Below are 13,728 nucleotides of genomic sequence, written 5' to 3'. Positions count from 1 at the left end.
AAAATTAATAGATGGTAACTTCTGCACCTTTGTGTGTTTTCAGGGCTCGTCCGACGACACGAGACTGCTTCACACAAGCCTGGCTGCAGGACTCCTACCTGATGAAGCTGAGGAGACAGACTCTCACCTTCACCTCCAGCCAGCTAAAGGAGTTCCTTGTGGAACAACAAAGCCGTCGCACAGAAGGCGCCACCAAGCACAAGGTGCTGCTGCGCACCTACCAGAGCTCACCCCAGTCTCCAGCGTCTGGGACCGCACCTCATGTTCCCAGCCCCAAGTGAGATGACGGTGAAAATGCAGCACCAGACACGAGTTCGCAGAGTTGGATCTGCCCAAAAGAAAGCAAAATACAAAAAAATTTGCATCTCAAGAACTCCTCTGAAGCACCGCTGCATGAAAAATGCCAGCCTGCCAAATGAGGCAGCAGTAAACGCACAAGGGACAGCCAGACAGCTGGATGAAGCTGAAATCCTCCATCCTGAGAAAACACACAGAAGTCCATGTGTTGTTTTGGGATACTTCAAGATTCAACACCAACGGGATTCTGAGAAGAAACAAAAGTACAAATCCCTTGAAGGAGACGCAGACCGCCGTGATGTGTTTATCAAATCACTGATGTTCAGGACTGCTCATAAACTGTTCATCCAATGAAAGGACACAGGATGTTCTTTGGCTTTAATTGCACAATTTCTCAGTCACATTGTGAATTCTGAAATTGCACATTAATATTTGGTTTAGATAAGCATTGCCCTCCACTCTGCACGATCGGCCTGGAACATGTGTATCATTAGTACTTCTACTGCGCAACATTGTTTATGTCACACAGTTTAGTAGTAAACAACTCATGTGAATGTACCATGATTTAAGCTGCTATCTTATTTTTGCATTTAATCACACATTTTAAAACTCAAAACCAAAAATATTCTTTTTTTTTTTCCTTCGGATATTGTTTACTTTTTTCATGTTAATTTATTTGCATGTGTGTGTGTGTGTGTGTGTGTGTGTGTGTGTGTGTGTGCGCACGAGCATTTTTGATTCACTTTTCAAATTAGCATCAAGGCAAAAAAAAGAAAGAAAACAAATAAGGAGTGTCTTTGTGATTGGTGTTAAGAGTCACACAATAAACATGAACTACTTTAGGGTGAGCTAGGAATTTGTAGTACAACTTCTTGTTCTGTGGTTAAAACTCAACTGTGAAAAGCAGTCTGTAATGTAGATAACATTTTTACCCGGAACAACCACACTCTGGTAAATTGCTGTGGTTTGTCAGTATTCCCCATCGGTCGGTCAGGTCGCTCAAATCCTGATCACCCAGTCAGTGCCTGAATCGGATTAATATCCAAAATGTTTCTCTTGTAAATGTGTCTCCATTGGTTTGAATCCACAAGTGGTGAATTATTTAAACAAAGCAAAAATTTGATTACAGTATTTGGACTTTACAAGAACAGACAGATGCATATAGATTCTTACATGCATATGTTTATACATGCATACATAGAGTACATGCAGTCCTTGTAATAATAGAACGTCTTGTGTATTGCTCTGTTCCCTTTTTGTATGAATTTGGATGGTTGAAGATTTGTAAATGTACCAATTTGCGGTGTTTATATGTGGAACAAGTTGAACATGTTTTTATGAGATAGTATGTAATAAACTATTGATACAATTGGGAATATTAACTTGTTTCTATCTCTTAGTGTGATGCTGTTTTGGGCTTCGCAGTTGCACTTCAGGTCTCTAACTGAGTACTTTGATAGGATTTTAAAAAAATGTTGAGGTATGCAGAGGCTGTCATTTATTGCATACAAACTATTGGAATACTGCTTCATTGATTGGTAAATATGAGCAGTATTTTAATGTTGTCATAGAGATAATTACAACAAATGATACTGTTGATCATATTTTTCACACAAAAATATTGATGCTAGAAATATCAAAAAACTGAAATACATGTAGTGAAGTAATAGCACAATATTTCCCTCAATTTGCAGTGCATTGAAAGTATAAAGTTATTTACTTAAGTAAGGGATCTAAATAATTATTCCACAAGTGATAGAAAGTAAAGCTGTTCAGTAAATGTAGTTAAAAGTAGTATTTTTATTTTGAAAAATATTCGGAAAGTATATAGTGTATTTGTAATGCCCAAATAAGTGCGTTCAATTCAGTACTCGAGTAAATGCATAATACATAAATGACCGTCTACTTTCTATTGACAAATTAAAAAAAAGAAATACCCGTGCAAAATTGGTCATTCTTGCTCCTTTATTAATATTTTGGATCAGAATAAATACACGCAGGAGAAGGAAGGGATGGCACTTGCGCTACGCTCCCTGAATCTCGGCAGTTTCAAGGGGACCCAAACTGGGCGTTTTTGGTTTTTATGCTGCTTCTCTTGCAGGACTTTTTTCTTTTTTTTTTTTGCTCTCTTGAACAGGTTTTAAGCAATATCGGTCATTTCACGGCGATTTCCACACACGTAACGTAAAGCTGCGGGTTCAAACGCACACAGCACGTTGTTCACGCCGTCATGTCATAACCGTCAGCTAAAGTTACCGAGTCCGCTTTGCAATCTGCAGGTCTGTAAATCGTTGATTTCCCCCTTCAGCCGTTCATAGTCGCATTGTAAAACCCGACATTCAGATGGGAAACTGCATCTATGTGTGACTTCAGGCGGCATTTAACTCTAATATATCTGACTGATATATCAGCTTTGACAACTTTTGACCAACTTTGTTTCGGCCTAGTTTAAGGGATCGTCGTCAAACGTGTCGTCGCCCGCTGAGGGAGCGTCGTGCACCGCCGTCCCCTTACTGCGCCACTTTAAGTGAAATGGGAAGCCTTGAAACCTCCATGTTTGTATCTTGAAATTGCGAGCGGAGTTGAGCACCATATTGAATCAAAGTTGCCAACTCCTTGACAAATGTTTTTGCAAGTTTCAGGCGTCAAACTTTAAGCGGGGCATCTGAGTGGACCTCCCCGAGGTAATGGGCGCGCTGTAACGGCGACTTGTTGCGACGTTTCCCGGAGCGATTCAGCGTTCACGGTACATTGGTTTCATGCAGCAGCACCGAGTCGGCGAACAATCTCCAACTTTAAAGTGTGAGGTCAGCACTCTGGACCAGACCCGGGTGCGATGGACAATCCGTCCTCAATAATCACGCAAGTGAGCCGGGATGAAGAGGGGAACAAAGCCGCGGGGGAGAGGGGTGAGTGTCTTCATGTTCGTCCTCCGCAGGCACGTCGCTGAAAAGTTTTACTGCTCCCGAGTCAGCCGGAGTCAGCCAGAGTCCACCAGAGTCCACCATCCTGAGCTCCGGGGCTGCTCCGGGGCTGCACGGTGATCTGCTTACAGTAACATGTCACAGTCGGCGCCGCTGCACAAACTCAGCCGCGCTCCTGGAAGTGGACCGAAAAACAAGCCGCGGCTCCAAATCGGTCAGTCTTCTGCAGACATTATGGCTGTGGCCTTTCGGCCTGTTATGATAGGAGAGGAAATGACGTGCCGATGTTTGATCGAAACATTTATCAACTTTGAATAGAAACATAAACATGCCCCGGAGGCGCCACGAATCCACTTTAAATTGACATGGCATGTTTTAGAGATGTTTTATGGCGATAAGAACAATAAATCCGCACCATAGTTCCATTAAATATTCTGAAAGTTATGATAATCGATTAGTTGATTGACCAAAAAGTAAATCACCAACTATTCGGATAATTGATGAATCATGTAGAGTCAGTTTTAGATGGAAAAAAAAATAAATACTTGAGTCCAGTTTATTAAATGTGAATTGTAGTCTTTCATGTTAATAAACTGGATATCTCATGTTGATCCGGACAGAACAAGACGCTTCAGGCTGCACATTGGGTTTTGGGAAACAGCTTTTCCCAATTTTCCTGACATGTTAAAGACCAGATACCTTGTTGGGCAATCGAGAAACTAAATGACGGATTCGGCGATAATGAAAATAATTGTTAGTTGCACTACAGTTTGAGCCCACATCCCTCCTAACTAAATGAAAGGCCTGCGGAAATTCCAGTTTTTCGCAGTGTGACACTCACTTTATCAGTTGTGTGTTGACGAGCATGGATTTCTGGGCTCTGCCACTGTACACAAACCACAGAGATACCAGTGTAAACGCAGGTCACTGAATAATCAGTCATCACTCCAGTCATGCTGATGTTTAAAATGTGGCTGGAGGTGAGATCTTTACTCACACATGCTGTATCCACAGTTACCTGCTTTGACATGGGAGGATATGAATAGATGCGAGCAGATGATCGGTGGTTGAAACGGTCAACAGCGGCCTCCTTGTAAATGTGTAGTCGCCTTATCTATTACGTAACCTTGTCCCCATGCTTGGTGGACATGTTTACTCACTGGGACACACGGCCGCTGTATCGAACAGCATGTTTACTCTGTTCTGCCTAAAGAGATCCGGACCTGATGTGAACTATAGCTTCGTGAACCAAGAGAAAACCTTCGGCTTCTTGTTTCACTGTCGGATCAGGTCGCATTCGGAGGATCTTTACAGTTGTGGTTCTGTGGTTCTTGTTGAGTTCAGGCGCGGTTTTACGTAATTAAAAACAGCCCAGAAAAAGGTACCGGTGAGCCGACCTCACTCTGACTGTCGTTTGTGCACCTCTGAGATGCACATCTACTTCTCAGCTGCAGGTCAAATTTAGTCTACCAATGAGCGTCTCGTCATCAAAGGCAGTTCTGATGTAGTAAGTCCGTGTTTCTCAACTTCGGGGTCAGGTCTGCTGCAGGCGTTGCTCAACATGCTGAACACAAAGACTGATGTGTACTTTTTAATAAGAACCCAGCAACTTAAGTGGGGTCAAAGGTCAGCGTGGCCCGAAAATAATATCACGGTAATTCAGGGTATTTCTGCGATAACAATGTTCTTGATGAGGTGACAAAATACTTCAAAAAAAGAGTTTATTATTGATTTCAAGAAGATGCAATTGCAACTAAGCAAGTGTTTTAGCGTCAACAACAACAGTTTGCCTTCAAACCAACATTTCTGTTGCACATCTAAACTTTTGTAACCAAAGCGCTTCCACACATCTTTAACTGTTGAGATGTTTTCAGCCGCACTTGTTGTTGCTGCGTGGAAATCCGAATATTACCGTTCATTCCTCCGAGTCATTTCAAGAATTATAGATATTATTATGAACTTTACGTGAAAGCACATCCCTGTTTCTTACGCTCATACACTGGGTGAGACTGCACGTGTTTTTTTTTTTACATCTGTAAACCATTTTATTTTATTTGGTGTTATTGTCTCAGAAAGACAAATGGATGATAAAAGTGGAGGTTAAAAATGCTAATCATTCGACAGATCTAACATTTGGTCCTTCTGCATTTCTCATTTCCCACCGATCTAGAAATAAGCCGTCACAATACTCGTTCCTACTGTGACAGTTCATTATTTATTTACCACAAACTGTGACCATGTTGCTTCTGTAACCGGTTCTCGAACGGAGGAGCAGAGGAATCTTGTTGGCTATCAGCGTTGACGTGACGAAGGTTCCTCCTGTGAATCTGCAGCAAACTGCAGCTCTTTTATTCTTTTGTGTTTTAACAGAGTGTTTCGTTTAACTTGAGAAGTTAAGACTGCCTTTTAAAAACCCAATGAAACTTTTAATTTGTCTGTGTTTTTATTGGAGAGTTTTATCGTCACATGAAAGTCTTCACCGCTGTTTCACAGGCTTTTGCACTTTCTTTTGTAAACCAGACTATCAAGACTAATGTGAAGTATATTGTCAGCTGCAGTATGGCACTATCAGACACATGGGTCAGGCCCTTATGCCTTAATGAAACCAGAGTGTTAAAGACGTTTGGAGTAAAGAAGCTAATCAGTGGAAAAGGCTTTTTCTTTTGTTGTGTTTGATTATTTTAAATCATAGCAGCTGCAGAAATCAGCTCAAATGCTCGATGAATGACTGAAGCCGAGCCGCCAGCGAAGCAGACAAAAATCCAGGATGGCAGTGGAAGTGTTGATTACAGGAAAGCGTTGACAATGTCAGGCTTTAAAATGTACTGATGAAATGTACTGATAAGGCAAAGCATCGCACCCTGAGCGCATTTCACTCTGAGGAGGATTTTTCAGTTTTGATAAGTCAGGCGACAGGATGGAACATGTTTCTGCCTAATTCATCATCGGTGTTGAGGAAATATGTTTTATTCCTGGTAGAGATGCATCTGATCTTGTGTGAATCGTATTTTGAGAAGCCGCAGTTCTTCAGTGTGACAACAAACGGTCTAATTGATGATCACTTAAGATGTGTGCGTGCTTGCTGGGCTGCCAACAAACTGAACACACAGTAACGCGTCTGATGGCGTTCCTCACACCTGCTTTGTTGTGTATTTATTTTGCAGTCATATTTTCTCCTGTGTTATTTAGGTTTAAATATTGGTGTCGTGAAAACAAACAGCAGGTCTGAATGTGTTTTTGCTCCGAGCGAGAGGAGGATTTGAAGTTTTTTTTACAAAGCGATACACATCAAACAGCTGTTTCATGTGTTTGAAGCCACACGTGTTGAAGGGTTTTCAACACAATGTTTAGAACCACAACTTAAGATACCGAAAAATGTGATGCTTCTTCTTAAATAACACTTATGACACTTTTATGTGTTGAATTGGACAAATATAAATGTCCGATCTTTAAAGCTTTTGTAACTTTTTGATACTTGTCGTCATTTACAGGAGCTTGATGCCTGAAAGTGTGTCACCGTATAGCACATGGTACTGTTACATGCAATAAATACATTGTGGTTTTGATTTAAATGAAGAAATGTCCTAACAAATTTCTTTCCTTTATGCCTGCAGTATATTCATTTCTGCTCCATCAATTAGATGCTACTTTGTCAGCCTCTTAATGCCCCTTTAGTATAAATGAACTGTGTATAACAGTCAGCACCCAGTTAGTTGATTTTTTTTTTTTTTCCCCCCTGCTCTTTAGGAGCAAATAAGGACGTGGGAGTGAACAGTGGAAATGATATGGACATTAGGGAGTGAATGAAGGCATGAGGGAGTGAACAGGGAAACAAAGCGGTGAAGAGACAACGTGTACAAATGTCCTCTTTCTTTGGTTTCGCTTATTAGTTCTCATGAAATTAAGTAACATAATCTGGCACAAATTGGGATTATCTTTGTTTATTTGAGATAAGAGTTGTTTGTAACAATTTAAATTACAGAGAAAGTGACGATAAAACGGCACTTTACAATTGATAATTATACAGGAATCAATTGCCTCGCAAGAAAACTACTTGAATAATAGCATCACAAACTCACTATTACTACACTGAAACGTGGTGGCAAGCAGCTTCCTCCACTGATACCCGTCTGTTTCCTCTTCCTGTTTTGCCCTGAGCGCGGCAGAGGCCAGCGGAGGGTCAGACGGGGTTTGAATCCACAAATGGAGAAGGAGGGAATGGCAGAGAGGGAATGAAAGAGGCGTGAGAGATGGACAACAGAGGTTTGTGTGTTGGTAACACAGTCACGTCCGGACAGACGGCGAGAGCGAGTACGGTGCATAAAGAGACAGAAACAAAGTCCAATGGGAGGCAGAGGAGTGAGGAGCAGTCAGGTTTATGGGACACACTCGGACCAAGTGATTGGAGCTGCAAACGTTTGAGAGCAGAAATCATTTGAAGGAGTGAGAGAAGCTTTTGTGGCTGAGGAAAAATATGTCTGCTGAATATTTAGATGTGTAACATTTCTGCATGTAAGAAGTTATTGAGATCAACCACTAACCCTGCTGATGTTTCAACATGGCGACATGAAGATGAAGTCATAAATGAATAAAAAAAATAAAAAAAAATCTGTTATCAACTAATTAGTAACTAATTTAAACTAATCGTGTGGTAAAAAAAATAATAATAATAATATTTCTACGTCCGCTACATTTTTAAAAAGGAATTGAAGATACAAATTACAAAATACAATTGATGGGAAAAAAAATACACAACTTTCTCAGCACAAACAGAAAAGGAGGAAGAATGTACATGTGTGGTCATACGACATCTGTCTAGCTCCGATTGGCACACTGCAGCCCATAATAAACTCATGATGAGCCTGAAATGCCATTGTAATGCCTGCTCGCCAACACCACCACAAGTGTTAAAGTGCTACATGTTCATTGGTGGTGGTGGAGGCTGTTTTCTGCTGACATCAGAGAGGCGGTTACGCAAGAGCTCCTGGCAGGCATGTGCGTCTCCAGGAGGGTTTGTTGTGCACATGACAAAAGTATTAGGGAAGGAGCTGGGTGTCCTTTTTACTGTTTTGATACAGTCACTGACAGCAGGGAGTCATCAGTCAAGTGGCACTGTCGGAGGATTGAGGCTAAAGTAGTTATTTCAAAATAGGACAGGAAGTGGTGCTGTTTTTATTTTATAAAGTATGTCTAAAGTCAGTTTGGTGATTGCTGATGGTCTTTTGAATGCCCTTTGGGGGATATAGCTCTTCAAAAAAACAAAAAAAAAAACACTGGTTTGTTATTGGATTAGTAATCAACTGGACTTAATCCTTTCATTATTGATTATTCTGTAATTCTCTGTTTTTTTCTTTTTAATCTATAGATTGTTATGAAATTATAAAAAGTAAGTTTGTGTCTTCCTTCTTCTTCTTGTGCAGGTTCTTCTCCCTCTCTGTCCTCCAAGAAGCCCCGGAGCAGAGGCCTCTTCTCCAGCCTGTTCTGCTGCCTGTGTCGGGACCAGCCTGAACCGCCACCAGTCAACAACAACGCCCCTCTCTTGGTCGAAGAGAATGGCTCCGTCTCCAAGGTGTGTTTACTTCTTTCTCACTGGTTGGATTAAATTCCGTTTTTTTTTTTTTAGTCCTATTTTGACAGCAGTAGAAATATAAAGTCTATCCTAGAGAGAGAGGTCAGGAAGAAAATGATTTTTTTCTGTGCCCACGCTTGGGGAAATATAATTTTGTGGTACTTTTAGATCCAGGTGAAGCCACTGCTGCCTCCACTGAAGTCAAAAGACTCAGGAAAGATCTGTGTGGTTATTGATCTGGATGAGACGTTAGTTCACAGCTCTTTCAAGGTAAGGAGGATGAAGAAAAATATATGGTTGAATGAATTACAAGCAACTACGTGCAAGTACAACATAGTGTTCTTTTATTTCCTCGATGATGCAGGAACCCACAGATTTAAAGGCTTAGAAACACATAGTTGTCACGTGATGATCACATCATCAGGCAGTTATATTTAAGAGTGACACACACACACACACACACACACACACACACACACACACACACACACACACACACACACACACACACACGCAGGCAGGCAATTTCCTCCATCTGGTTGTTGTTGGCTCTGATGGTGATATTTCTGCCGTCGCTGGCAAATGGCAAACCTAAACTAGCTGGTTCTTAAAGCCAAATAAACAAAGTCTCTTCCGCATGTATACACACACAGGCGACTGTTTGTCTCTACCTGCGTCTGTCCTGCCACAACACCACAGTCAGTTCCCTTTTTAGACAGCTTATATGTGGAAGTGTTCATGTCTCGTTGAATAAAATCACCTTTTTTGTCCTTTTATTAGCCTGTGAACAATGCAGATTTCATCATTCCTGTGGAAATAGATGGAACAGTACACCAGGTAATGCCAGCATCACAGTCCTGCTCAGAAGTGTTCATATAACATGTAACATCTGCCGCCCGTCAACGGGACAGCACCTCAGCGTCATTCGGTTTGTGTGACTGCACTTCTCTTGAGTAGAAATTGCTCAGCCTGGAAGGTGCTGTCAACGTTTTAAGGGATATGAGGATGGCTGCTTGGAGACTGATGACATACCATGGGTCTGGGCCTGATTCAAGTAATCCAGGATAGGTTTGTTCAGACAAGCACAGCCTATTCCGGATGACTTGGTTCAGGAACGCCGCCCTCAGCCGCCAACACAGCAATAAGAAGAAAAAACGCGGGAGGAACATCAAGGAGCCAAATGCTGTGACCTATATTTTCATATTTAGCTTCATATCTAAATCTCAGCTGCCTGATGTTTTTGATTTAATGTTTGGAATATCCATAAAAATTCTTTACGTCAGACATGAATGCAACATCTGCCTGTTGGAGTGATAAATTTTCAGTCGTCATTTGGCATTAAGTTGAACACTAACAGAAAACATCACACTTCCTCAGGCACTTGTGATTTGTACAAACATGTCTTATATAAAAATGTGAGGTGCATATGAAGCTGGTTTGAAGATTCCTGTGTGTTCCAGGTGTATGTCCTGAAGCGGCCCCACGTCGATGAGTTCCTCAAGAGGATGGGAGAGCTGTTTGAGTGCATCCTGTTCACTGCCAGTTTAGCAAAGGTGACAATGAGTATATACTACTGGACTTTGTAAAAGAAGTGTGAATTAGCTTTACCGTTAAATATCAGAGGGAGCTTTGATCACTACTCAGACAGAGCTGAGAAAAACTTTTCCCTGATGTATCCATTGAAAAGTATTTGTGTTTTTGTTTCAGTATGCAGACCCAGTCTCTGATCTCCTGGACAAGTGGGGTGCGTTCCGCTGCCGCCTTTTCCGAGAGTCCTGCGTCTTCCACCGAGGGAATTACGTCAAGGACCTGAGTCGCCTGGGTCGCGACCTCAACAAGGTCATCATTGTGGACAACTCCCCCGCTTCCTACATCTTCCACCCCGACAACGCAGTGAGTATTCTGGACAACACACTCCAAAGAAGTCATGACAGAGACGTGTGATGGCTTCGGGTGTAGCCACAAGAAAGTTCCTGACCTAACCTCAGATAACTTTTTTACTGTACTCTTTTCCTAGACTTTCCTGAATGCACCATTTTGCTGCCGTCATAACTTTAAAACCAAACCAATCCTGCTGTTTTCTTGCGTGAACTGGATGTGATAGTTGCTTTATATTGCTGATTCTGCAAGTCTAAATCCTGCACAGTGACTGCAGGGAAGCAGTAAAAGGATAACTATTCTTGGTGTGTGTGCTGATATTTTGTGTTTTCATGCAGGTGCCTGTGGCCTCGTGGTTCGACGACATGTCCGACACCGAGCTGCTGGATCTCATCCCGTTCTTTGAGAGGCTGAGCAAAGTGGATAACGTCTACACGGTCCTCAAGCACCAAGGGACCGCCAGCTAACGGTGTTCCACTTTTCATCTCAGCTCTGAACAAAACGGCGTACAAAGACGGAAAAACACACACACACACACACACACACACACACACACACACACACACACACACACACACACACACACACACACACACACACACAACAAACAAACAAGCGAGGCTCCAGCGATCACTGCCCACCAGCACACAGGTTGCTTCACAGCTGACGGTGCCTCCAACTTCCCAGTATCACACCAACATCCTGTTTGGGAGTCTTCAGTGACTTTGACGACATCAACACTGCCACCTCCTGGTCAAACAGAAAACTGGCTGTTCCATGTCGGCCTGCCCTGAACCAGCTGATGTGAGTGAATGGATGAGAGGATGAATGATTGTTTAATGACATCTCTGCAGTGTCACTGAACTAACAAAGCAACGGTCTGTTGCCATGAATCGGCTGGACACAGAAGGGGTACTGGACTTAGACTTCTCATGGATTCAGAGGTCTGATCCTGCAAACTGATGCATGATTTGAAAGCAGGAATCGAGAGGAAAGGAAATTTACATGCAAATAAACTCGAGGAGTCATTGAAAGGGCGGATGGTATATACGTACTGTAGATGCCCTTTTAAACATTTTGGAAAAGCATTATCTTTGCTACACACCCTAATTGCATCACACTATTTGTCTGCATGTGATCCACGGGTGTCATCTTAGAGTTTTTAGAGCGATGTGATCAGGTATTTTTAAATAATCGTGACAGTGTTACAGATAAATCTGATTTGTTGTTTAAAACTCAGCTGGGGTTGTAATGTCAGATATAATCAGGAGTTATTGTTTTCACTAATACCAGAAATGATTGGACAGCCTTTACAAGCACAGCTTGTAGTCTATCGTGCAGTTACCCCGTTTACTGCAGTGTGTTAATTGATTTTAGTACAATTTGTATACTAAACTCATCCTAAAAAAAAAAAAAAAAAAAAACATTTCATAATAAATGAGGGTCATTTTGGGGTTTGAAATTTAAAACATTTGGGAAAAAATCCTCTTGTAGCAGGAAGAAATACAGCAGTTAAAGTTGGTATATCCCAAAAAACAACTCTCATCAGCACCGAATCAGATGATAACCAGTGTTTTCTCTAAGATCTCACACTAATGTATGAATATCAAAGCATCTGCACATGAAAGAGAACGAGCATCTCTTCTGCTTTGTGGTTTAAGGATGCAATATATACCTGCAGTTGTATGTCGACAGATGTCAGAACCAGTTGACGCCAGAGATGACAGGGCCAGGATCGGCTTCTTTAAACCACCTGGAAAGTCAGTCATTGTTAACGGTGCATCAAAATTGTGTCTGATCTGTCTGACACTTGAATTGTTCAAAAACATTTACAGACTGCATATGAATGGTAAAAGAAAGTTGTGTGATACATGTTTGGCCTCTCAGTTTGGTTCTCATAACTTTTTTTTTTTTTTTTTTCAAAGCGGTACACACAGGCTGGAAACTATTTCAGGACTTCGTACTAAAATGTGTGTTGAGGGGGGAGCATCCACGAGAACTTAAAGACATGTGAGGGCACACCTTTTTCAAAAGAAAAAGTGGTTTAATTCGGTCCAAGTTTTAAGGAGAAAGCCACCCTGAATCATTTAATTTAAGGGTGAAGTTCTCCTTTTAAAATCTTATTGATTTTCTGGCTTGCTTGTTTATCTCTAAATTGTAACCTTAGCCACTCAATTCTTCGGTCTAGGCAGACTTAAGGAGCAACCTGGTTGCTGACAGATGATGCAGACGTGTTATCCCCCCTCTTTTGCGTTGACAATGCCACGTGTTGACACTGATGAATGAAAACGGAGGGTTTGACTAAGAGCCTCGGTAGCAGGTGTTGCAACTTGACCTACGTGGGGCAGGGCATTTTTTTCTACGTTTAACAAATTCATGTCAATCAATTAGCCTGTTTCTTTTCTAAATCATGACTGGTTTTATTTCTTATTTTGCCCTGCAGTGGTCCTCTGATACAATATTCAAGGGGGGAACAATGTTCTTGCAGTTTTCATGCAAGACCTGGTTGGTTACTTCATATGTTATTGAAAGGCAGAATATGGATTAGAAACACCAGCAAAGACTAAAATGATAGTATCTTACTGTTGTAGGCACATAACAGGGTAACTATTTTAAATGTGTATTTCATGTAAGCCATCACGTCTCGGCTAGATTCAATACTCAATGCTGTTTTGAAATTGGAGGAGTACTCATAGGAACATTCAGTCATTGATTACATTTAAGACAAGTATTGTGTCACTATGGGGGCCCATTCGCTGATACTGTACTTCTTACACATTCAGTAGATATGTATATGTTGTTTTGCACAGTAATAAAGCAAACAAATTTCATTAATATATGGAATATTCACGTTACTGTACTCATGATTCAATAGATGTAACCTAATTTTTGACCTTTTGTTGTTTTATCATACCAAATTATGTATGGACTGTATGTAATAATGCCATTTTTTTTCCATAAATGCTAAATGAAAGATGGTTTAAGTGCTATTTTGTTGAGCTTTTTTTTTTTTTTTTTTTTTTTTTGATAAATCTCACAATATTAAAATAAACAATGAGC

The 13,728-nt window shown here is 41.2% G+C and overlaps 2 protein-coding genes across 4 annotated transcripts in view; both read left to right on the top strand.

The window, feature by feature from the left end:
- LOC138620734 (striated muscle preferentially expressed protein kinase-like) overlaps nucleotides 1–1,673 on the top strand; it is a 41,143-nt gene extending 39,470 nt beyond the window's left edge. For both annotated transcript variants that reach the window (XM_069698154.1, XM_069698153.1), the window contains exon 42: nucleotides 44–1,673. In XM_069698154.1, coding sequence (XP_069554255.1) covers nucleotides 44–281 — 238 coding nt within the window. In that variant the 3' untranslated portion in view covers nucleotides 282–1,673. The remainder of the gene's footprint in view (nucleotides 1–43) is intronic.
- Nucleotides 1,674–2,505: 832 nt separating this feature from the next.
- LOC138620736 (carboxy-terminal domain RNA polymerase II polypeptide A small phosphatase 1-like) lies at nucleotides 2,506–13,655 on the top strand. Of its 2 annotated transcripts, none has more exons than XM_069698157.1 (7): nucleotides 2,506–3,206; nucleotides 8,642–8,790; nucleotides 8,959–9,060; nucleotides 9,571–9,627; nucleotides 10,251–10,343; nucleotides 10,498–10,683; nucleotides 11,007–13,655. In XM_069698157.1, exons 1-7 carry the CDS (start codon nucleotides 3,134–3,136, stop codon nucleotides 11,133–11,135), a joined length of 789 nt encoding a protein of 262 aa, XP_069554258.1. In that variant the 5' UTR covers nucleotides 2,506–3,133; the 3' UTR covers nucleotides 11,136–13,655. The 2 variants fall into 2 exon arrangements, with proteins under 2 accessions (XP_069554258.1, XP_069554257.1); XM_069698156.1 differs by lacking the exon at nucleotides 2,506–3,206 and adding an exon at nucleotides 3,213–3,435.
- Nucleotides 13,656–13,728: the final 73 nt, after the last annotated feature.

Source organism: Brachyistius frenatus, unplaced genomic scaffold (assembly GCF_029030835.1).
Source record: "Brachyistius frenatus isolate BFR_SWC_R1_liver_20210118 unplaced genomic scaffold, ASM2903083v1 Contig_26, whole genome shotgun sequence".
NCBI lineage: Eukaryota > Metazoa > Chordata > Actinopteri > Embiotocidae > Brachyistius > Brachyistius frenatus.
The sequence above is the reverse complement of the archived record's forward strand: the minus strand, read 5'-3'. Positions and strand labels throughout refer to the sequence as shown.